At 45.8% G+C, this 26112-nt stretch overlaps 1 protein-coding gene across 2 annotated transcripts in view; it reads left to right on the top strand.

Annotated features, from left to right (window-relative positions):
* SUGCT (succinyl-CoA:glutarate-CoA transferase) overlaps nucleotides 1-26112 on the top strand; it is a 2876649-nt gene that overhangs the window by 1322729 nt on the left and 1527808 nt on the right. For both annotated transcript variants that reach the window (XM_069215909.1, XM_069215917.1), the window contains exon 11: nucleotides 18483-18580. In XM_069215909.1, the coding sequence (XP_069072010.1) occupies nucleotides 18483-18580 (98 nt within the window). The remainder of the gene's footprint in view (nucleotides 1-18482; nucleotides 18581-26112) is intronic.

The following is a 26112-nucleotide window of genomic DNA, read 5'->3' on the forward strand; positions in this document are numbered from 1 at the left end:
AAGGCTGTAGAACTACACTCTGCATACACAGCTTATGCATAAGCAGTTTATCTGTTTAGTCATGTGATCTAAAGTCAAAGAGTCATCCTAACTCATGACTCTGATGACACCAGGTCACATGCTCACAGGCTGGCCTCTCCCCCAGCCTCCTCCGTGCCTCAGTGATTGATAGATAAACCTAAGCCGTACAAATGTGAATCGGAAATGACGTGGGGCTACCATAGAAACTGATGCTTGCTGTGTGTCATCTAGCATTAGGTCCCGAGGAACAGTAGGCCAGAGCCTTACTGACTATGGGAAAACTCAGGCCCAAATCACAGGGAGTGCCCCAGGCAGAGCCGGGGCCCACCCGACAGTTGACTATCGGTGAACCTGGGGAGAGTGTAGCGCCTACCATGATGCAGGATACCCTGAATAAGATCATTGGGGCGATTGAAGATACTAAGATCACCCTGAGCCAGGAAATCGGAAAGGTCTCTTCTGAACTAAGTCACTTACGAATGGACCACCCACCTCTCTGAGCGGGTTTAGGTATTGGAACGCCATGCGGAGGATGCGGAGGGCCGCAGTCTGCACAATAATTTATGAATTGTTGGACTGCTGGAGGGCATTGAGGGCACTGATGGGGTAGCCTACCTAGAGAACTGGCTGTGCACCATTATGGAGGAATGGCATCTTACGTCCTTCTTTGCACTGGAGAGAGTATGTCGAGTTCCGACTCGTAGGCCAGAGCCGGGAATACCACCCCGACCGATAGTGGCTAAACTTTTACATTACCGAGACTAAGTTCTGCTGTTGCGGGCGGCACGCGAGACGGGTCCCTTCCAGGTTGCAAATGGCTGTGCCACATTGTTCCCAGACTTTATACTATCGGTCCAATCCTGACGAGCCACCTTCCTGGGGGTGAAACGAGCGCTGCGGGAGGAGAGACTTCAATATTCTTTGTTGTTCCCAGCCAAGTTGAAGATTATAGTAGATGGTACAACACACTTTTTTCAGGACCCTGATTAAGCGTGGACATGGCTTAAGTCCTACCGTGCGGGCACTACAAGCCCCAAACAGGTGGAACACAAACAACCTCGATGACGGGGCAAGAGAAGGCACACCAGAGACTATCCAGGTAACCGCCAGGTGACAAAACCCACAAACCAACAGGCACACCAGGGGAAGAGGGCTGTGCTCCCAGCGGCGGCCTCCCTGACGAAGGCAAGAAGTTCTGATCACAGCCAGAGATCGGAGCCTGAGTCTTTGGACAGGGGAGACTCCACAGAGGTAGAATCAATGGTTAGTATGGTGAAGGGACGTGATGCCTCAGCCATCAGATGACATTGTCTGAACCCATAGGGCCTACACACTCTTAGCCATGCTGTTCTTATATGGCTCAGATGCGGGCCGGCTGGATCACGAGCAGATCACTTTTGTGCTCCGGACACATCCAGATCACCCGTCGGACAACCCAATCGGATGATGATATCACTTATTCATATACTGGTTATTATGGTTTCGGCTGGCAGCAGTTGCTTGCCTGCTCTTGGGATGGGGAGTTGGGGATTATTAGTATTGCCCGTTCTAGCCTGTGGTCCTTTCGATGTATGTGATGCACTATTGCAATGGTCAATGGGAAGCTGCGTGGGAAGGAGGTATATGCTCCCTGAGGACCCTTTAAGGCTATATGGCTGCGACACATTCCTTTGTTAAAATTCTATCTTGGAATGTTAGGGTTATGGGTTAGATGGCAAAACGACACAAGATACTTTCCTATATGAGGCGTAGGGGGGCACAAATTGCCATGTTACAGGAATCGCACCTCACCCAAGAGGAAACAGATCGCCTTTGGCGGCGTTGGCGGGGACAATTGTTTGCAACTACATATTTGGCTTATGCAAGGGGGCGGCAATATGGGTGAGAGTGGGAGTCCCCTTTGAGCCCACTAATATTGACGCAGATAAGGAGGGCCGATATGTTTTAGTGGAGTGACGACTGTATGGTAAACCGCTGGTCCTGGGTAGCATCCACGCCTTGAATCAGGACCAGCTTCAGTCTCTACACACACTGTCTGTCCGGCTAGCGCACTTTTCTAATGTTCCATTCCTACTTGGGGGAGACTTCAATGGGGTACTGGACCCTGACTTAGACCGTTCCACCGCTCCGCTGCAGGGGGCAGCCGACATTTGAGTGGCCAAGGGCATGTCGACCTGGATCTCTCACTGGGACCTGGTGGATATCTGGCACCTTCAGAACCCTCTTAGTAGAGATTACTCATACTATTTCCCCCTTTACCCTGTGCACACTAGAATAGATAGAATGCTCTGCTCAGCCTCTCTTAGCAGGTCAGCCACACACTCTGAATACTTGGGCCGGACTGTATCTGATCATAGTCCGTTGTTGGTCCATCTAACCACGCTGGAGGCTCGCCAACCTGTCCCGACGTCGTGCTTGCACCCAGCAGCATTAGAAGATGACGTATAATGCACAGCACTACTACAAAGGATAACGGACTACTTGGCGCTGAACCCCGGGTCTGCGTCCAATAGAAGTATTGAATGGGAGGCCTTGAAAGTAGTGGTGCAGAGTCATTACCTGGGGCAGACGGTGGGCATCCGACGGGACCTTGAGTGGGACATTTCGTACTTAGAGGACGACTTACATAGCTGTGACAATGACCAAGATGGCTCACTAGAAGCACAGGCAAAACTGCTGGAGCTCAGGGAAAAATACTGATTGGCGCTGGAACATCTTAGTGGCATGACTATAAGACTTATATGGCCAAAGTGCATGATGAGGAAGGGAAAGCGGGGAGGCTATTGTCATGGCTGATCCATCCAGAAACTGGGGAATGCCGATCACTCGCCTAATGTCTAGGGGGGAAATATTATTTATACACCTACCTAGATCAGTGCTGAGTTCACGGCTTACTATAAATCGTTGTATGGTCCTCTCCAAGTGGACTCATCTACCGTGAGGGCGAGCTTCTTGTCCGCACTGCCTCGGAATGTCCTGACTGATGAGGAAAGGGAGGAGTTGGGTGTGCAGGTATCGGTGAGGGAGATGAAGGCAGCTATTAAAACGCTAGTGGCGGGTAAGACCCCGGGTGCCGATGGTTTGCCCTCGGAGTTCTATAAATTGGGCTGTGATGTGCTGGCTCCTAAATTGGCAGAGATGTATACTGAAGCCTATGAGACCAAACTCTTACCAGATACGACCAGAGATGCCATTGTGATTCCATTGCCCAAATCTAAACATATCGAAAGGGGGGTCACTGACTTTAGGCCTCTGTCCATGCGCAACACTGATTTTAAAATCCTTAGTAAAGCACTTGCCGCAAGACTGCTCCCCCATATGAATACCCTCATCCATGAGGACCAGAGTGTGTTCATTCTAACCTGCAGCACTTCCAATATCCTCTGTCAGTTATACTCCCTGCTCTACTATGATTTACATCCCCCTACCCTGGCGACAATGATTGTGTCAGTGGATCTTGAAAAAGCCATCGACACGGTGAGCTGGGAATTTCTAGATGCCACTATGATGCGGTTGGGCTTGGGCAGGGCCTGGGGTGACTAGGTTAAGTTGCTCTATACGCAGCCTACGGCTCGAGTCAAGACGGGACAAATGATTTCCTGTAGCTATAACATAAATAGGGGAACCGAACAAGGGTGTCCTCTATCCCCCTTGCTATTCGCCATTGTCCTAGAGCCCCTGGTGGCGAGACTCAGAGATAAGGCCCAGGAATGGGGCATATGTCGACGTGGACGTTTCCATGTAGTCTCCTTGTACGCAGATGATCTGCTTATCTATCTTAGCAATGGTCCAGAAACACTGCCCCAGGTATTCCATTTGCTAGAGGAGTTTGGGGTCTGTTTGGTCTTCAACTAAATTAAAGGAAGACTTATATCTTCCCCGCGGTTCATGGTACGAGCCGTCCATCTTCATGCCCGGAGGAGGTATCCTGGGCACCACATACCTTCCGCTATCTGGGCATCCAGATCTATCATGGGACACAGGACCTCAGAGAAGGTAACTTGTGCCCGGCGCTCTGGGCATTACGGTCCAGTGGCGCTCCCTCCGCTTGCCAGCTATGGCTTGTGTATCCCTTATCAAGATGGTTGTGCTGCCCCGACTGCTCTATTACTTTACTAATTTGCCTGTCACCCTGCCGCCCTCTTGGTTTCGACCGCTGGACATGCTGCTTAGGGAACTGATTTGGGATGATGGATGGCAGCGAGTGGCATTGGCCATTCTGTGACTGCCCCCGGACGCTGGGAGGCTTGGAGTCCCCGATTTTCAATTTTATTTTCTAGCAGCTCAGATGCAGTGGCTTGCACGGTGGTTCAGTGGAGTGGGACTTACTGAACTGACAGCAGATGGGAGAGACCTCAGTAGCGACTGACTGGTGGATGGGCTGCTTTTGCCTACTGTACACGGCACTAGGAGGGGGGTATTACTGACAACAGCTCCGGCCAATTGGCTGAGAGTCCTTAGAAGGACACAGACGGAGGTCCCTTATGCGCCAGATATACCACTAGTGGGGATGCCCCATGGCATCCCCCTCTTGTTTTACAGTGCGACAACTACACTGTTGGGTAGCAATAGACCTGCATACCCTAGGTGCGCTGTATAGTCAGGGAATGCTGATCCCGTTTGAGGATCTTGCGGATCAGACTGGTTTGCGTTACGGGCAGTTTCTGACCTATGAGGCGATGGTAGGGACTACTCAGGCCCTCTGGAGAGGAATAGAGGGTGAACCTCCCACACACAAGGTCTTACAGACTATGTTGTCCATGGGAGGGGCTCACACTTGGTCTCCTTACTTTATAGAGCACTATTGACAATGGTACATAATCCGCTGGATGCTCTCCGGGCTAAGTGGGAGAGGGATCTAGATAGACATCTCACTGACGGGAAATGGAACAGAATTCTTGCGTATGCCCCCTCGGTCTCCCAAAACACCTGACTAATATATATACAATATAACTACACACATACTGGTGGGGGCTGGGGTGGTTTGGCCAAGGTGCCGATTACTAGATGCAGGATTCGAGCACATGACATAGGGATGTCCACAGCTGCAAGAATTTTGGAGAGGGGTCATCCATAAAATCAACCATATGCTGCATAGACGACTGGAGACAACAATGGAAACATGCCTCCTGGGGTTGTTTACTAGGCCGCGCCCCAAAAAATTGGGCAACAGATTTGTTGATCAAGCTCTGCTGTTGGCTAAACGACGATTATCACTGGCATGGAAACATGCTTAAGGTTCTAGCCTGAAGACTTGGACACTAGATGTCACGAGATGGGGTAGGGCAGAGGAGAGAGCCCTGAAGAGGGAAGAAAGCAGAGGGATGAGGCATAGGCCATTAGCCACACTGTGGACGGAAGTTATGGATGGCTAGGAAAACAGTGCTGGTGGAATAGACACAGACCTTGAAAGCGATACAGACAGCGCTACAACAAGTTTATAGGAGAGAGATATAGGGGAAGTGCCCTCGTATTAACTCCAGGTCCCCCAAGGGAATGACACATGAACGGGTTGCTACCTTCCCTGCACACATACCTTTTAGGAGACCCATCCCCATGCACAGACTTCCAGATAGTACACAACAGATGATTTCCATATCTACTGTCACCACACAGCCTCCTTGTCTACATACGAAGACCACGGGCAGATTGTTAGTTCTTGTTTCTCTTAGCTTTGTTATATTGTTGGCTTCATCTCTGGTCAGCTCACTGTATAAGTATTGCAGATAACAAAGTGGATTGATAGTACCTAGATAGCATGAATATGTATTGATGGGGTCGCTAGACAGTGGCCTTATGTCACATGATTATCCATACCCCCTCACCCTCACTGCTATAGGTCATTGATAAGAACCGTTGAACAGCCGAATATTACTTGTATCCTAACAGAGGGGTAAGCATTCTAGCGACAAAACGGAACTCCTACATACTGAAGAAAGTTTGCTGTGTCTGTACAACCTAAAAGTGTCACTTGTACAAATGCCAAGAAATATGTCATGAACCGAACAAGGTATTATGCTACATCTGCTCAAATTTGTACTGAAATGCCAATAAAATAAAAGTTTACAAAAAAAAAAATAATATTCCCTCACCCTGTACTTAACCTTGCAATAACTTAGGTTTTTCTCCAGGGTTTGACAGAAGCAACTTTCAGCTTAGAGTTACCACAAATGCCTTATTTGGTATTGTAGACACTTAGGCAGAAATACCTTCAGATCAGGTACTGATAACACATGCAGTGCCACCAGGAATCAAATAGTGTTTGAGACATGGATGCCGAAGGGAAAACAGAACGTCGTCTGGTCTTTAAAATCTACGAGATGCTCTCCACTGTAGGCTAAGATACAAAGACCCTGAGAAGTAAAAGATGAGATATAGAGCTGGGCTGAGAGCTACCAGAAACTGAATCGAACAATATTCATGAATGAACACACAAGTTAGTTCAGAACACCACAAAGAGGGAAGACCTCAGTAAAATGTATTTGTACTGATACCATACTCATGAGAGATTTCATGAAGGAGATAGATCTGTCAGGCAAATGCTGGTGGGGATGTGGTACCACCATGGCATGTTCACTTAATATGACACTATCCAAAATTGCAAAAGTGCTGGTAAAACGTTTTAGAAGTGTCTGACAAGGTCTTTGATATGAGGCTTTCTAGAGACACTGCTAGTTTACACCTAGACCTACTATATCATCCAGGATAATACTCCCTGAGATCCACTGGGGGAGCAACCATCAACACTCTGTACACCTTTGCAAATTGCTACTGATGAGATGGAGGCAGGTTATAGCTCTATTGTGTAGAGATTGTACTGTATTTATAGATCATAGGATTTACTGGCATTGGGAAAATCCCTATGACTGAAGATAGCAATCTCAAACCCTTTGATGAATAATGGGATCTGTTCTTGGGCTACATAGCTACTGAATATTGAGCCCTCATGTGCCCACAGCAGCTGACAGCTCTTCTTATTATCGCACCTGAACAGACCAAACTGGTCAATAGTGACACAACTGTGCTAAGGGTTTCATGGGGCCAGGTCCCTCTCACACATCTGAGGAGAGGTAGCATAACAATCGATGAGCCATGTGCTATGGGCAATGGAAAATCATGATGTTTTCAGCTTAATCTATTTTTCCTTGATGTCTGTTGGATGCCGGCACTAGTATGCGTTACAATATAAAGTAAAATGTCTTGTGCCGTCCTCCCCCAAAATAGTGAGTTTTTGTGCTACAAATGGTGGTGTGTTGGTTAGTATTGTTTTCTATGTAATATACCAAATAGTTTAGATGATATTCACACGAAGGAGCAATCAGTCTCTTAGAGGGAGTGAAAATTAGAGACATCTCCATTATGGACAAGATCAAATATTGAATGGAAGGTCTGAAGTTCAGTTTCTGAAACTATGATTTTTTCTGTACACTGGTAATATCTTGTACCAAGTTATTTCGATTTTCGTGAAGATGTCAGTTCTGAACAAGAGGTCACTGTCAATGATGAATCCAAGAGATCACTGTCAGTGATGAACCAAAGCGGTTACCGTCATTGATGAATCAAAGTGAATTTGCACTTGTTGAGAGTTAGGGTGGAATATTTGTCTATATTCATAATTAGAAGCCAATCTTAGATTTGGAATAGTCTTGTGCTGTTGCATTTCATGATTAGTTTATTTGTGGTTTCAGTTTGAGGCTGCCACTTGATGTCTAGATATTGATATGAGCAAGGTTGTCTTTGAGCTGATTTAGGTAGTTACTTATAAAAAACATCATATGGAAATGGGTACTATTGACTTACAGTGAATTTAGATTTTGTATTTGTACAGATGAAGCAGAGATGATCCTTATATGAAGTCCAGAGGGAGAGAATAAATCAGTGGGTACTCTGCAAGTTAGTGCAAGCCACTGGAATCTAAACTCAGAGTGTAATACCTGGATGCTGACCATGACTTGATGTTCAACAACAATATAACTGCTGAATGAAAAATAAAGTTGATCAATTTCGGCTTCCTTCCAGGCTTGGATTTCCCCTGTCTGTGATGAGAAGGTGTCATCCATGACTTGGGTGGAGGCTCTATAAGTTCTGTAGCGTGGTCAGAACCCAAATTGGTAATTGTTACAGAAGTAACAGGAGATAAATCAGGGCTTAATGGTTGCTATATTGAAGGCTGATGGGAGACACAATCAAATCAGTAAGGAGGGACTGTCCTTAATTGTAATGAGAATAGTTTCGTCCATGACCTGAATGGGTACCCTCTAAGTTATGTAGCATGGACTGAAAATGCAATAATAATCACATAGGAAGCAATAGATGTTCATTTAGTTTGGTTTTGAAGTTGAATAAGACTGTGTTCTTGGTTACTGTTTCAATGAATTCTAGGTACGTGACAGGGCATTATGTGGAAGGTGGTTAAATCTAAGGTTTGCTTTATTCATTGACATGAGGTTTTATCTAGTTTTGACTATGTCAGGGAAGATGTCTAGTGTGAGGTATGGGTCTTTTCGATGAGGGGTGTGAGCATTTCTCCCAATAGGATTTTGCTTCGATGGTTGGGAATGAGAGATGTCATCCTCACATGTAATGGTTTTGAAATTGGTGAGAACATAATCAAGTTTTGTGTGTGTTAGCATTTTGATGACAGCTTTCTTGACATGCTACATGTTGCAATAGGATGATTGGACAGTGAATTGCTGATTGATAGTGTTAACACTTGACAGTTGTGTGGTGGGTACCAGTGGGGTTACAGTTAGAAGATGCATATGTTTATGTAAGGGACATTTTCAATGATTTGTAAAATGTGGTTTTGGATGTGTAAGAAGTGGAAAACTTGCTATCTTCTAAGCTGCTCGTTAAATTGTTACTTGTGCCATTGTTCTCTCACTTTTAGATAGTTTATTTGCTCTGTGGGTGTTCCTAGTTGTACTGCGGTTGTGTGGGCATTCTTATTTGTACCATGGTGTGTAAATGTTCAGTTTGCTTCGGATGTAGATTTAGGGTGTAGGAGTGTGCACGCTCAATTTCAGGGTTTGATTTGAGCGAGCCCATGAAGGAGTTGAAACATGCTGTAATAAAGAGTAAAGAGATACTTCCTGTGAGTGTTGATGAAGAACTTCTTGAAGATCAGTTTGTATCTTCACTGAGGCATGATCATAAATTTAGTGACTGCCTTCAGAAGAACTATATTCCAGTGTGACAGGTTCAGCTCCTATACACTAATTCTTCGGGGATCACACTCTCAGTTTTTGTAGTCGATAGGAGCTTTCAGGAAATATGCTTTCCATCTTAAATAGCAGATTTGGCTGTACTCTGTAAGGTAGAAGGCCTTGCCCCAACACAAGAGGAAAATGTACAAGAAATTAATTTGGCAAGACCAAGATGAAGATATCAGAATAAGCAAGAATGTTAATTTGCAGTGAAATGTGAGGACTACTGGAAAAACTAAAGAAGATCTATTTATATAGCCGTAACTGCACTCTCTTCAGACAAATGTTCACTTGAAAACCTTAGCCTACTTACTGTGCCTATGAATCGGAAAACATTGTTTTCTAGTGCGCCTCCATTCAGCATCTTCATTTGTAATCAGTGACACTCCTGGAGCCTAAATAAACTACCCAACTTACAGACACGTTTCCATCAAAGACAGGAAGACGTACCCCAGCTAACCTCATAGACTTTTTTATTTACAATGTGCGTCATTATCGCAAAACTTAATCTGGCATCTGCAATTCGAATTAAGATGCCTAGAGTTTTTCCTGTATATCCTGTGTTCACTGCCATTTATTATGTAGCTAAGAAAGATGTATTTTACCATGCTCTTGAACCGTTATTATGAACAAAGCAGTGCAGTCTTTATAAAGGTATAACACTATTGACACATAGTATTATGTGCCAAATGTTACCTGTGCCTGAGTGTTCTATCCCACATCACCCTTTTAAGAACCTTAGACTACAAAGGAAGTAATTTGCATTCACTGAATTGAGGAAGTATTTGTTTCTTGTAGCCCCTGAGGCAACAGACAATGGTCCTGATTATGACCTTGGTGGATGGGATTCTCCGTCACAGACGTGACGGAAATCCCATCTGCAGTATGACATGTTCCATTATATCCTATGGAACTTGTAAAACGGCGGGGGATGTCCGTCACGTTTGTAATGGAGCATCTCATTCACCAAGGTCGTAATTAGGCCCAATATGTTTTATAGGGTTTGCTCGAATCCTCCCTAGTTTTTAAGGCTCAGAAATCTGGCCAGCCCACTGAACTATCTGACTGCAATACGTCATACAAAACAGAATGCCTACTGTGTGGCAAAAACACACAAACAAGAACCAGCACAAACCTGGTTCAATGACATGAAACCCCAGCTTTCACCCAAGGTTAAGTCACTTGATTTTACCCTGATCACCGACCTCTACCTCAAAGAACACATCATCAAGAAAGTCAAAATGGGCTAATACCTTCTTTTGCTACTAATCAAAGTGAGATAGTTCCTCTCAGAAATGACTTCATAGGTGCCATACAAACCCTCATGCTGTAGTATCTGAGTGTGACAATGCCCCTCTCCGTGGCCTACCAGACTCCAAATTGTCCTCTTTTAGAGGCAACCCAAATGCTGCAGCTTGCTTCACCTAGAGCTTCAAGCAGTATGATCACAGCACCCCCACACTGATGGAACTCTAGTGGCTCTCTTTCCTGTCTGCACCCTCATCAAATCCAGCTTTTCTATAAAGTTGTCACAACCGACACCACTACTTAGCTGGCTAACAAGCTCCCCACCTTTTGTGGCGTTTCACAGATCCACAGACAGCCCGGACACCATCAGAGATGAACAAGTGCTAAAAAGATCAAAACAAGGCAACAGGCCTTCTCCATTTACATGCCCAGGGTCTAGAAAAGCAACCCCCATAGCCATCAAGACTGACCGAACACTCCTTTTTTTTAGATCCACTTCCACACTTGTAACTCAGCGGATCCTCCAATCTCTAGTTTCTGTATCTTTGCCTTTGATCCTATACTGCACTTTGCCTCGTTTCTGCCAGGCATGTGCTACACAAACACCATATACATTGGTAAATGCATTATCTTTTTCAAATTCCTATATATACAGATTTACTTCAGGATCATCTTTGTGCCTACTGATAAATGTAAACAGTGTTAAGTGAAAACATATTCACGACATGCACAGCCAAGGGTTGTCTATAGCAGATTTGCTGGGTTTCACTGGATCTATTCTGTCACAAAAAGTTTACAGAAAACGCGTTCATTTGAAACTAGGCAAGCATAAATAAGTGAAATTGTCCATATCTAACCCAAATGTTTTTTGTGCCATCCAGCTTCCTCCCATCGTCGATATGTGAATGTGATAGGACGCAAGTAGATCATTTATTGTTTAAATGTAGACTGTTGTATTGTACTCAACACTCAGTTATGCTGTCAACATGGCAATGATATATTACATAAAGACGCCAGGCAGTCCCTCTGCCCCAAATACTATCTGTCCCTTTGTTTTCTATTCACAATAAAATGATTTTGCCTCCATTACACATCATACATATATGCAAAATGAAAAAGAATGGACCGAAACATTGAATTTGAGACGGAAAGAAATGTATCATTGAAGTCACAGAGCCTCAACACAGAGACACTTAACGCATTTACACATAAATCACAAGCACATGCAGACGTCCAGGCAAATAGAGGAATGGAGTTACGGTTACCTATGCATTCCGGTATATAGGCATTTGTGCACACGGACTAGCAGACTAACAGTCACTACATGTTGGTATGCAGACAAATAGGCAATCTAGCATCTATGCATATGGGACAAAAGACATACAGTCAGTCAATGCATAAAGACCAATCGAAAGCAGCTATTTAAATACATATACAAATATAGCCATTCATGGACTTACAACACAAGAAGAAACGCAAAGTTAACAGAAGCATCAAACATGCAAGCACACAAAGAGTCACAGACAGGGCACACATGGACATTTAAATACATGACCAAGATGCGGATGGACGACTTCTGATCACGAACATACGAATGATTGGATACACATCTGCGGTCGGTTGGTGCCGGCATAATTTTCAAAGGAAATCAGATTTGAGTTGGAGAAAGGGGTAGTGTCAAAACTTATGCAACACATTTTACTTTCCTTGAAGAAATCACTGATTACATGTGTCGACAGATCTAAAAGCACCTATGCACACTGACCAGTAGCCGCCCAGGTAACTAAGGCAAAGGAGATTCAGGCGCTCCTGAATATAGCTTCCCATATACAGAGGCACATACACATAAATAGACAGGCATACATTCACTGCTAACACGCACATATTCGCATATATGAGGCCAAATACAATACACCTACAGGCATGCATATATAGTGGGATGGGTAGAGAGATTGATAATCTGATTTATTGATAGATCGATGGCAGGTACGTAGGTGGATGCATAATTGATGTTGGTGAGATTGAGACGTCATCTATATCCCTATTGGAGAGGAGATCTCATGTACATGGAGGAAAGAATTATGTCAGTGCAAATTCACCACTTGTCCACTGCTTCATGAAAGCAACTTCTTAAAGCAACTTCCTAAATTTGTGGATGGTAATGGCAATAAACGTACACTCACAACGTTAGTTCGTAATCAGCCCTTGGCACCAAACGCCAAACCCTTTTATTTGCTAGCTCCTTACGTCAGGAGCAACCCAAAACTAAAACCACGTAGAGGAGTCCTGCACGGCAGCGTCCATGTGGCACTTGGAACACCCCTGCCTGAAGGAGCAACATAGTATGATCATAACATTCCTCCTCAACTTAAAATAAAATTAAATTAAATCAAAGCAGTGAGTCATACACCTGAGCCTGAGATGTGGCCCAAAGAACATAACGAACCCTTAACCCAAATAGGGGATGTATCACAAAAACAGCATATTAAAATTATCACAGCAGGTTTTCTACTGACACACATAGTCCCTCATTATGAACCTGGCGGTGTAGGCCGCCATGCTGGCAGTGGCGGGAAATCCCGCACCTCACCCACTGCCAGGCTGCCTCCGACAGGCAGCCTGGCGGTGGACAGCATCATTATCTGACAGGGCAGCGCTGCTGGCCCTCGGATAATGATCCCAATTCCCAAAGCCTTTTCCTGGCGTGTTTCCTGGCGAGGGAAAGGCTGGTGGAAGGGGTGCCCCGGGGCCCCCAAGGGGGGCCCTGCACTGCACATGTTCTTGGCATGGGCAGTGCAGGGGCCCCTGTGCAGTGCCCCGTCGTGCAGGTCACTGCCCGATCTGCGTGACAAGTGCAGCTGCCCTGCTGCACTGAGGCATTGACCCGCCGGCAATGTTCCGGCCAGGCATTCTGCTGGGGCGGCGGGCGGAAACAATGTTTCCACCCGCTGGCCCAGCAGCATGTCCATTATATGGCTGGCAGGGGATCTGGCGGTCTATGGAAAGACCGCCAGCATGAACTGTTCAAAATGACCCCCATAGTCTTGCAGTTTCACAGGAGCAGCAGGTCGTGGCCGTAGATTGTATTGAGCCACACTTCTCCTCATCATAGGGTCAGTCATAGGATGAGACACACTCTTTTCCTCATCGGCACCCTCATCTCGAGATAGCGTTCCTGATGGCACTTTTGAGTCTCATGAAGACCTCAGTGACTCAGAGGATAGCCCTCCATTTGAAAAGGACATCTGGTCCACATCATCATCTTCCATTACCTGAGGCATGGGCAAGCCTGACTCGGTCGTGGGCACATTGTAGTGCTTGAAGAAAGACACATTCCTGGTTACGAGTTCCATGCCTCGTCGGGCTGTCACCATCGTGCCTTTCACCTTGACAACTGTCCACGGAATTGGTTCAACAGGGAGTCTGAACTTTCCCCCTGGGTATTGGTTCTTCAGCAACACTATGGCGGTCATTCTGACCCTGGCGGTCAAAGACCGCCAGGGCGGAGGACCGCGGGAGCACCGCCGACAGGCCGGCGGTGCTCCAATGGGGATTCCGACCGTGGCGGTAAAGCCGCGGTCGGACCGGCACCACTGGCGGGCTCCCGCCAGTGTACCGCCGCCCCATTGAATCCTCCAAGGCGGCGCAGCTTGCTGCGCCGCCGAGGGGATTCCGACCCCCCCTACCGCCATCCAGATCCCGGCGGTCCGACCGCCGGGATCCGGATGGCGGTAGGGGGGGTCGCGGGGCCCCCGTAAGAGGGCCCCTACATGTATTTCACTGTCTGCTGCGCAGACAGTGAAATACGCGACGGGTGCAACTGCACCCGTCGCACAGCTTCCACTCCGCCGGCTCGATTCCGAGCCGGCTTCATCGTGGAAGCCTCTTTCCCGCTGGGCTGGCGGGCGGTCTGAAGGCGACCGCCCGCCAGCCCAGCGGGAAAGTCAGAATTACCGCCGCGGTCTTTCGACCGCGGAACGGTAACCTGACGGCGGGACTTTGGCGGGCGGCCTCCGCCGCCCGCCAAGGTCAGAATGAGGGCCTATATCTCCCACTCGTAAGCTTCGTACACGTGCTCGCCTTTTCTGAGACATCCGCTCATTCTGCCCCTGGCAGTGACATAGTCGGATAGCTACTTGATCAATAAACCACCTGGAGTCATTCACCTGAGTCAGAGTGTCTCTCACACCATGTAACATACACACCTTGCTGGGAGCAACGCCGGTCGTGACATGTGGAGTTAGGCGATATTCCCTCAAAAATTCAAACAGGGCAGATTCCAGATTTTTGCCCTGAGACACCGCAATTTGCAGCACTTTATTTAGAGTCCTAATAAAACGTTCGGCTTGGCCATTGGCTTGGGACCAACGAGGGATTATTTTCTGATGATGGATGGCATGAGAAGCCAAGTAGGATGCAAAGTCATTGCTCGAAAAAGGGGGACCATTGTCTGTTCTTAGTTCCTGAATGATCCCAAGAGTGGCCATGATAGGCAGGGCACAATTTGCTCAGTTGTGGTAGAGTACAAAACCTCCATCTCCGGGTACTTGGATAAATCATCAATAACAACCAACAAATGTCGACCATCAGGGAGACTGCCTAAATTCGCACTAGCTCGATGTCAAGGAGTTGATAGAATTGGCTCATTGATGATAGGGGCTGGTGTATCGGCTGGACTGAGTGTCTGACAGATGTGGCAATGTTGGATGGTCTGTTCCACCTGGGCAGTCAGGCCTGGGAACCACACCTTGCTTTGCAATCTCGCCTTGGTCTTTACTACTCCTTGATGAGAAACGTGAGCTAAATCAATTGTCCGCTGTCGCAAACCCTCTGGGATGACCAACCGATGACCTCGCAACAGGCACTCGTCTGATGATACTGCCAACTCTTGTCGAACACTGTGCAACGAGGATAATGTTGCACTCACTTCCATCGTTCTACGAGATAGATTTTGCTTTTATAAGTGCCACTTCCCGTCACGGGCACACAATATTGCTAACTGCAAAGCCTCGTCCGTTCGGGTAGCTTCTTGAATTTCCTGAACAAAGATCGGATATGGCCTAGACTGTTCCACCACTAGCCTCACATACTCTTTGACGTCCTCAGATTCCCTTTCTTCCTGGGCTGTGGCCGGTGTAGCGTGCCTTGACAAATAATCTGCAGGATTTTGTGCCCGGGGTCTGTACACCACTGAGAACTGATACTCCTGTAGTTGGAGAATCCACTTCTCTATCCTGGGTGAGGGCTGAGAGGCAGATTTATTGAAAAGTGGTATAAGTGGTTTGTGATCCATATGTACAACAAACAGACAACCATAGATGTACAAGTGGAAATGACGACAGTCCCAATGTACGGCCATCGCCTCTTTTTCTATTTGTGAATAGCGTTGCTATGTGGTCGTCAAAGCTTGGCTGGCATAAGCTACTGGGGCCCATTCTCCATCTTCTCCTTTATGAGATAATACCGCTTCAAGACCTATTGGACTGTGTCCCACTTACTTTTGGGGATGGTAATGGCAATAAATGTACGCTCACAAAGTTAGTTCGTAATCAGCCCTTGGCCCCAAATGCCAAGCCCTTTTATTTGCTAGATCCTTACATCAGGAGCAAACCGAAACTAAAACCACGTAGAGGGGTCCTGCACGGCAGCGTCCATGCGGCACTTGGAACACCCCTGCCCGAAGGAGCAACATAGTATGAACATAACAGGTACCAGCAAATATGCAGGCTCCCAAGCACAGAGCCTCACATCCAGACACTCGTGCAAAGACAGCAGGCTGATAGATGCACCTGTACACATGAAAAACACAAATTCAGTCAATAAATCCTACAACAAAGATAACTCATAAAGTCATGCCTGGACGTGCAGGGGATGGATGGGAGAATGGACCGATGTTTGACATAGATGACCCACTTACAGACACCTATGGATAACCGGATCAACACTCACATATCTATGTATCCATGAATGTGCACATATACACAACCATGAGCACAGATCAATAAATAACACACAGGGCACACAAATGTATGGTCCCAATAATTTTTTTGCGGAGGGAATAGCTCATTTGTAATAGCTTCATCAGCTGAAACAAAAAATGCCCTTTTAGCATGGCCCAGCAGCTTCACACCACACGTCAAACATGGAGTTTGCATTCTTTCTTTGCTTCTTTAGTCACAAGCTCTAAAAATTGAAATAGAAAAACAGAGTCCCCTAAAATATTTTGCAGGCTGATAATGACCAGTAATAAGACAAACCGAAATAATCGGCCTACCTCTGCTCCTAAATAGCCCGACATCTCTTGTTGAGGATTTGTCCACCAATTTAGACTTTGACGCACACCCTGTGCTTTCGAATACAGTATCGATCAACGTATAGATAGATGCCTGTCATGCTAGAAAAGCAAGCAAATTAATTTAAAGAAAGGAAAATTCCTTTCTTTCGACTTTCAAATCTTTCTCAGATGCTCACGTCAGGGCTGAGTAAGGTATCCTCTCCTGTCTCATTCGTTGCATTGAGTTACTTGTAATTCAGAAAAAAAAACTAAGATTACCATATTGAAAGGGAAAAATTACTGCATGAGATACTTGCATATGAAAAATCGGACATCTGGACTCCTCTCTGATCTCATTCTGTGCTCACCGTCGAGTATCAATCTGTGCCCCCTACTGTGCATTACCTCGTACCTCCATTTGCACATCACACTCTGCTTCTTGATGCACATCAGTATGTGCCCCTATTGTACTCTACTTCTTTCCACTGGTTGCACTTAACCCTGTGCTCCTGATACAGCCCGGTGTGCCCTTGTGTACAATGCCAAAAGCTACCCTGATGCAAATCTCCCAGAGTACCCCCTGAGACCACCTGTCCGTGCTTTTCTGTTGCACCTCTGTTCTTCCCAGATTTGCATTACGCTGTGCAACATCTGGTGTGCATCAACTTCTCCCATGGGGCACATAATCTTGTCCTCTAGGAGTCACACTGATTCCTTGATGTGTATCAACCTGTACCCTCAGTGCTTAATGTGAACCATTAGTTCCTGGTGGGGGCCACCAGAGCAAATTTTTAGGGACAACACTGATTTTCCCGCATTAGACATTTACAGAGAGGGAAAAACACGCAAAGGGGAAAGACACAGGAAGAGAAAGATGGAAAAACCATCACAAAGGGAGAAAGCTGCAACCTGCCACAGTGAGCTAAAGGATCAGGGAGTGCCTAGTAGTGGATTAATGAGGTATGAGGTGGATTCAAGACTTCGCAGCCTTAGTATTGGACACGTCGACATTTAATTGCACTGGCCGCGGGCTTCTGAGCAGAGCTTTGGGCACCAGCACTCTTTCTTTTATATATTAAGCATTGTGTACCCCACCCACCCCTCTACACACCACTTGACCTCCCCTTCTGCACATTGCACTGTGCTCTCCTAATATGTATTATGTGGACATGTGACCCGGTATGTTTGTTGGTCTATGTTCATGGACGCCTGTAAATCTGTTAATCTGTGTGATTGTATGTCTCTTTGTTCTTGTGCATGGATGATTGTGCCTGTTGGGCTTTGTGAATGGTTGTCTGAAGGTGTGGTAGTCTGTGTTGTATTTGTTTATTGTCTATCCATGCACTATACTAGAACCATACCTGTTGCTATTGAGAACACGCAGTGAGGAGGGTAGCTCACTGTGTCAAAACGTTGTAGCTAAAATGTCCAGTTAACTACACGCAGGACATGACTTCAAAGCCCAGCAGTGCATCTTCCACCCTCCATTCTTGGAAGGTTGACATCTTGAAAAGCATTAAAATAGACAATAGTAACACCTGTTATTTACTGCGCTTAGAAATGAAAAAATGCGGTGTGATGCGTTACTTTAGACACACGATGCCAATATTCTTTGCAGCAGACAAAATAATATCACCACGTCAGAATCAGTGCTTAAAATTCTGTACAGGTATTTACAGGCATTCTGACCTCACCCACTTACTTTATATTTTTGTTTTTTTGACCTGATGTAGAATCTGAATCTGCCTCACCTGACAACCGACTCCAGATATAAAACAAACACTCTCAGGGTCCAGCACAGAAAAGAGTTGCTTGAAATGTTATCAACAAGGTAAGCTGATTCTGAAATTCAACAGAGTTCTCTAAAGCATTTGCATTTTATCTCACGTTTATTTTTTGCTATAGTTTGTCCATAAATATATATTGCTTTATCAACTATACGCTTTGAAGCAGTACATTGTTGGACCTGTAGAATTATTGCTAATTCGCCTGCATCTCATTTTCTTCTCATATTTTAAACTCAGAGTTTGATTTGTATTTTCTGAGTAGGACATAACTCGGTTTGTTGAGTATAACTTCTCTAGGAAGCCATTAGTCTATACAAGCAGCTCTGCTGGCGGGGGTCTGTCTCCTGCCCCGGGCTCTAGAGACCCAGGGACTCAGAATGTGGGTGACGTTTCTGCGTCACCAGCCCCTGTCTCACCAGTCAAGGGCGGATCTGATCAGACCTGTGAAATAAAAGCTGTGTGATGAGCTGAACTGTGAAGGGGAAATGTGTTGGGGGCATTCAAGATATTACATTGTAGAAGGATTGTTGCCAATAACATAGCGCTTTCTACCTCAAGTTCCAATAGATATCACGGGTTACTCTAGATACCTTTTCATGGCCTATTTGATGCTACTTGGAAAACCTCCGTGGAAAACCACTCAGTTATTGACAGCTTTAAATCTATGCTTTTTATCTTCTTATGCCTAGCAAGCTTTTACTAAAAAGTTACATATTTGGTAATTCAGACCATTATTCTCTTAAAATATGATGAGATTATATAAATGCTGACAAATTTCAGATGATCAGCTGTGTCGTCTCCCCCCCTTGCCAGCAGCAGTAGTTGCAAAGCTTTTACAGTACAACCATAATAAACTATGTTATTATGTTACTATGTTTATTATGGGTTTACTGTAAAAGGGGCCCACAGGTGTGACAGGGAATGAAGGGGAGTGCACAGCACTCCCCCTCAGTACGCTTTTATGTCAGGCCATCCGTGTTGGGCCGGCCAAACATACATGCGCACTAGGCTGTCTCCAACCTGGCACTGCATTGCCGGGTTGGAGACAGCAGACAGAGACTCTCACTCTCCTTTGGTGCTTTGTCCAATCCTATCGCTGCTTTCATGTTGCGAGCAGCATGAAAGCAGCAATAGGATTGGATGCAGGGCAGTCTGGGAGCCTGTGCCTGCAGTGGAGGACCGGAGCGGATCAGAGCAGCAAAAAATATCTGATTTTTTATATTATTATATTTCTTTTGTCTACCCCCCTCCATGCCTCTTTTCCCTCCCGCGAGCCGCGACTGCACAAGAGCCTTTGAAACAAAAGAGACAGAGCATTTCAAAATTGGTGGTGATGAGTGAGAAAGCCCTACTGATAAAACCAGCACTTCTAAAGCATGAAGTCAGCAATTCCAGAAACAAGGAATGGAAGTTTGCTGCCGTGCAAGCAGCATTAAATGAGCCTGCAGACAAATTTAGGGGAAGACGGCATTCTGCTGAAATGCAAACTAATGTACTTTCCTAAACATTAGGTTGCTACCTTATTGCAGGAGAGGGTTTGGCTTTAGAAGAGATTTGAGAGAATTACCCATTTTGTTAACATGCTCCAACTAATGTAATTGACATAAACGTCAGCCTAAAATAGAAAGTGTGACTGGTTTTAACACAGGTCTTTGAAGTAAACTTCTTATTTATGAGGTTTTATAAGGGAAGGCAGTTTGAAAGCTTTTCCAAAGTAGGAAGGGATGTTCTTTTCTAATGCAGAAGTGGTTTATAGGTTTTGACAAGGTGAAAAAGACAGTCCGGGTAATTGGCTGCTTAGGTTACCCTATTAAATTTAGTTTGCAGAAATATTGGAGCCAACATTTTAAGAGGGTTTTCTGGTCAGTGTTCCTTCTATTTTAGTTTTCAACCCTGTTTTAAGATGCGTTTTAGATTTGGACTTGGCAGCCACCACAATCTATTTACCTAAAAATCAAATAGTTGGTGTATTATGGTGACACAAAACATGAAGTCTCAGGATTCACAAAATAGAACAAACCCACTGGTTACCTAGATCTAAAGGACCTGACTTTTGGCCGCAGAGCTATCCCTCAGATTTCTGAGGCTTTACAGGGTTTAATGTAAGAGAGCAGACTTGATTTTCGGGTTATAGTCATTTTGTGGGTATGGTGGTCATTAAGTGGGAGAATAGACGTCATTTTATAAAGCCTGGAGTATTATTTTTTCTAAGCATAGAGGCTATGGCCACAGATCACATAGGCAAATGCAGAAGGTAAAGGGAGTTGAGAAGAGAGGAGAGATAGCAGAAGTTGGAAGAGTGGGTTTTTGAGGGGTCATCTTCGTGTTTGGGACAGTGTTTGGGTGAGAGGCACACACGTGTGGGAAGTTATGTGTGGTGAGTGGTGATGATGGAACATAGGTCATTAGTGGTGAGAGCGGTGCTGACCTAGTGGACAGAATCAAAGTAGAGAGGAACTTCACGTTTCTGAGAAGGTTGCCCTGCAACTCTGACAGGCAACACAATTCATCAGCCTAGAACTGTCTGACGAGAGAGATTTAATTTTACAAGTGACTGCAGAAAATCTGACTTGTGCAGTCTGGTAAGTATTGAGGACTACCATGGGAGGACATTAGTAGTGGGCCAATGTTAGAGGGTTAGGGTTGCACCTGCACTTGTAGTAGGAGGATGTGGTCAGATGTTGGCAGAAGGACAGGTGTAAGGTGGCCTGCATGTCAATAGGTGGAGGTATAGATCATAAAGAAGATGATGTATGGGAAGGAGGCTGCTGAAGAGTTGACAAGGGGAGGATGAGATTGATGGGAGATCTGTGATGAGGGAGAAGAATGAAAGATGAGAAACTAGAGTTGGAGTACAATTGAGGAGCAAAGCAGACAGATTTTTCTAACCAACCAGCAGGAAAGATAAATGTGTATCAATTATTTTCAGTTTGCCATAGTATATATGGGTCATGATCCTGCCATTGGTGTATATGGAAGTATCCACATGAGAATCAAGGTGTGTGAAATGGTGATGGTGAACCTGGAACCATAGGATATTTTGATGTACTGAGATAGGTACGAGGTCTTGCAGAAAATGTCTGACTAGAGAGTAATGTCATGGGTGAAGCACATATAGTGGGCAGTAATATGCATCTTGGGTATGCTACCCGTCAGAAACACTTTCAAAGGGCTATGGAGCAAGCAAGAGATACTAGGCCCAACCGTGGTGGTGGATGCATTTTATTCCAGATGTCCTGGGGCCTGGCCCTACTATGGGCTCTGAGAAACTGGGCCACATACCCCTTCCGTGCCTGACTCTTAGTGGTAGCGTGAGTCAAGCAGTCCAAGGCTTCTCAGGGAGATCGTAGGTGTAGAGTAAACACAGGTTCCCAACTCAACATACCTTCCAACCGCAGTAAATGAATGTCCCACCAAATACTCGCTTTTATTAAAAGTAGCATTCATACACACACACACACACACACACACACAAAGCAAAATACGGTACATGCTAAACAATAACACACTCTTGAAAAGGTCTGTATTCTAACCCTGTCTGCTGTCTGCAGGGGCACCACCATCCGCCTTTCTAATTAGGAACTGGGGTTATTCGTCTTTTATTTGCCTCAACATCCAGGTTAGGCTGCACAAGGAAATATAAATCATAGGAGCCCCACAATGACTATTCAAAATCAAAAGTGTCCCAGCACATTTGGCACTTCTGGCAGAACATATTCCCCCCACAAAGTATCTGCTACTGAAGGTGCAGTCTTACCCACTGGTGATGAGATGGAAGGCCTGGGAGTATACTGCAGTTCTGGGTCATGGTTGACTTTGGCTGTTGCCAGCGATAAGCAATAGTCTTGTCATGGCTGGCATGGGATCTGAACCCCCACATTGCTCTCCCATTGTCTCAGTAAGTACGGTCTGTCTCTGCTGACAGATCTGGGACTGCCACTCGAATTTCAATGACAAAGTAGCAGTGGCCCCAACTGACCTACAGCGGTTGAACTCCGAGCACTCAAGATGACATCCCTCTTCGGGTGACAACACTACACAGGGCAACCACCCTCTCTTCTCCACAGTTGTTTACCAGGGCAATGGCGCTTAAGATTCACCACAGCCCCACCTGGCATATGGGAGTCATGAAGAAAGCACACGTGCTGATGGCCCAGCCTGTGTGGCGGTCCTAGCAGACCAGAACCTTGCACTCTGCTCCCAGAATACACTCTGCAGGATCTCCACTGAACGTTGCTCTCTCAAGGCAATCTCCTTCTTCTCATAGGATCCTATGGTCTCGGATCAGGCAGAAGGTGGTACTCCAGGTGAGTGTTCTTGATTCTCCTGGGTGATGTACCCTCAGTCCCCAGTCCTAGTCACAACTGGCGAAACTCACCCTGAGCTTTCCACACTGTTGTACAAATCCAGTGTGACAATTTGGGAGTCTCAAGCTCACTTTTTTATAGGCCTTTTCCGGACGCACATGTGATCTGGTGTCTCAGATTTTTAAGTTCATGCTCTGAGTGTTGCCTGCTTTGAAGTGCTCATTCCTCTGTCCTGCTCTTCCTCTAGACAGCAGTATATCACAGTAGGAGTGTTTTCAAAACTCATAGCCCCAAATACAGGTCATGGGAGTTACTAGAGGATTACGCTCAAATGTCAGCCTCATTAATATTTATATCAAATTGTTACAAAAGGCCCCAGCCCTACTCTTTATGATTCCTTTATCAGCCCCATCACTTCCCTGAAATGTGCCCAAGCCCCTTTGACCATTGACCTTTCTTCAAAATCAAAGAGGCCCTTTTTAAGTGTACTGAAGAGCGTACGTCCAACCGAGCTGTCAGGAACACAGGAATCCACAGAACTGTCTGGGGGCTACTCTACCACCACATGCTCCTCCAGCAAGATTTATGTCTCCAAAGTTGACCCCTGAGACCTCCATGTATTGTGGCCTTCACAGGCACACATACAACCCAGTGCACACACGCAATCACATGTCCTGAATCCCATGTTCTGTACCACTTTACAGACACACATACATTCCAGCTATCACTCGCAATCATGCGTGCTGATTTTTCTGTACTTCACCACCTCACAGGCATATCTACATCCCAGTGTGCACATGCAATCATGCATGCTGACTCTCCTGTACTGCGCCACTTCGGAGACACACATACATCCCAGCATGCACACAGCATCATATGTGCTGCCTGACTCTACATATATTCCAATGCAGGCCAAGGTCAAGTTAAACACAAAGTAGGGGAACTTCATAAGAGTGGGCCACGAAGGACCACTTCAATGACACAGGTAAGAAAGCCTGTTCACTCTACTGATTGCTATTAATTGAAAATACGGTTTGTTGCCACCTCCGTTCTTGTGCTGCTTATTTCTACTGGTGAAGGTAGTAGGCTTCCACCACTTGAAGGTAACACTTTGGACTCCCAATCAGGTCTTTAGCAAGAACACAGTCCATTAGACAAGCCTATTGCAGAGCTTACATCCATCAGATGTGTTTGCCCATGACCAGTAAATCGGTACCAAGGATCCAGATATCATCGCATCGGGAGGGGGGCATTTTGTGCAGGAATACACACCCATTACCATGAGAGGGACTTTTCTATCCAAACAGTGCCTTTACCACAGAGGCTATAAGATGTGTTATCTTTACCACATAGCCTTTCCAATGCATGGAAGCACCAGGCAGGCCATCTTAAGGTACTTAACAGTGTGAGACTTTAACATGCAGGCAAGTTATTAATTGATTTTTTTTTAATACCATAAGCACTCATTTATGTGTATTCATATATATTTATATCTATATATATGTAAATATATATATATATATTTGCATTTGTGTATATTTATACACCCATAAATATATAGATAGATAGATAGATAGATAGATAGATAGATAGATAGATAGATAGATAGATAGATAGATAGATAGATAGATAGACAGACAGACAGACATTTTCACTGCCTCTCTCATCTCCAAAAAGGACAGGCAATCTGTTTGGGCAGTATTAAGTTTATGGTTGACATAAACAAATTTTTTACTGCCCACAGAGAGTGCCTTTTTGGAGATGAGAGAGGCAGTGAAAATGTGAGATGTGGTGATGCGGTGCCAACAGAGGTACTGTTGCGTGAAGGCAGTGGGTTTTATATATATATATATATATATATATATATATATATATATAATGGGGTGTCATGGTGCCCACCCAATCAATCAATCACTTTTTATAAAGTGCAACTACTCAGCCGTGAGGGTCCCAAGGCGCTGGTGGTGGGTCTGGGTCTCATTCGAAGAGCCATGTCTTGAGGTTTTTCCAGAAGATGGTGAGTGCTGGGCTTTGTCCGAGGAGCGTGGGTAGGTTGTTCCAGCTCTTGGCTGCGAGGTAGGTGAAAGATCTTCCTCTGGCGGTGGTTTTCTGGATGCGTGGAATGGTGGCTAGTGCCTGCTTGGTGGTTCAGGAGGGTCTGGTGAGGTTATGGAAAGAGAAGCGATGATTCAGGTATGCTGGTCCGATGTTGTGAAGGGCCTTGTAGGTGTGGATGAGTACTTTGAAGTTGATTTGCTTCTCCACCGGGAGCCAATGGAGGAGTCTCAGGTGTTGGGAGATGTGTTCCTGGTGGGGGAGGTTCAGGACGAGTCTGGCAGCGGCGTTTTGGAAGAGTTGTAGATTTCTGATGTTCTTTGTTGTAGTGCCAGCGTAGAGTGCATTACCCTAGTCAAGCTTGCTTGTGACTAGGGTGTGGTGGTGAGTATCTTGCGGCAGTCGTCGGGATCCAGTAGAGGATTTTGCGGAGTTGGTTGTGGGTGTGCCAGCAGGCAGAGGTGACTGCGTTTACCTGGCGGGTCATTGTTAGGGAGGAGTTGAGGATGATTCCCAGGTTGTGGGCATGGTCAGTCGGAGTAGGTGGGACGCTGAGCGATGTGGGCCACCAGGAGTCATCCCAGGTTGAAGTGGAGTTTCCGAAGATGAAGAGTTCGGTCTTGTCTGAGTTGAGCTTGAGGCAGCTCTCCCTCATCCAGGCAGGGAATGGTTTTCATTCCAGTGTGAAAGTTCCTCTTGGCTTTGTCCGGGTCTTCAGTGAGGGATATGATAAGTTGTGTGTCATTGGCATATGGCACGATGTTCATTCCCTGGCCTCTGACGATGGCTGTAAGCGAATCCATGTAGATGTTGAAGGGCGTTGGGCTCTGGGAAGATCCCTGAGGGACTCCACAGCTGACTTCAGTTGGTTTATATATGAAGGGTGAGAGCCTGACTCTCTGTGTTCTACTTGAGAGGAAGGAGTGAATCAATTGCAAGGATTTTCCATGGATTCCTGCGTCGTGGAGTCTGGTGCATAAGGTGCTGTGGGAGACCGTGTCCAAGGCTGCTGAGAGGTTGAGGAGTATGAGTGCTGCGGCGTGACCACAGTTGAGGAGTCTGCGGATGTCATCTGTGGCTGCAAGAAGAGCTGTCTCCGTGTTGTGGTTGCTGCGGAAGCCAGACTGGGAGGTATCCAGAGAGTTTTTGTCTTCGATGAGCTGTCACACCTGTGAGGTTAAGGCTTTTTCCAGGACTTTGGCCAGGTAGGGTAG

This window comes from Pleurodeles waltl, chromosome 2_1 (assembly GCF_031143425.1).
Source record: "Pleurodeles waltl isolate 20211129_DDA chromosome 2_1, aPleWal1.hap1.20221129, whole genome shotgun sequence".
NCBI lineage: Eukaryota > Metazoa > Chordata > Amphibia > Caudata > Salamandridae > Pleurodeles > Pleurodeles waltl.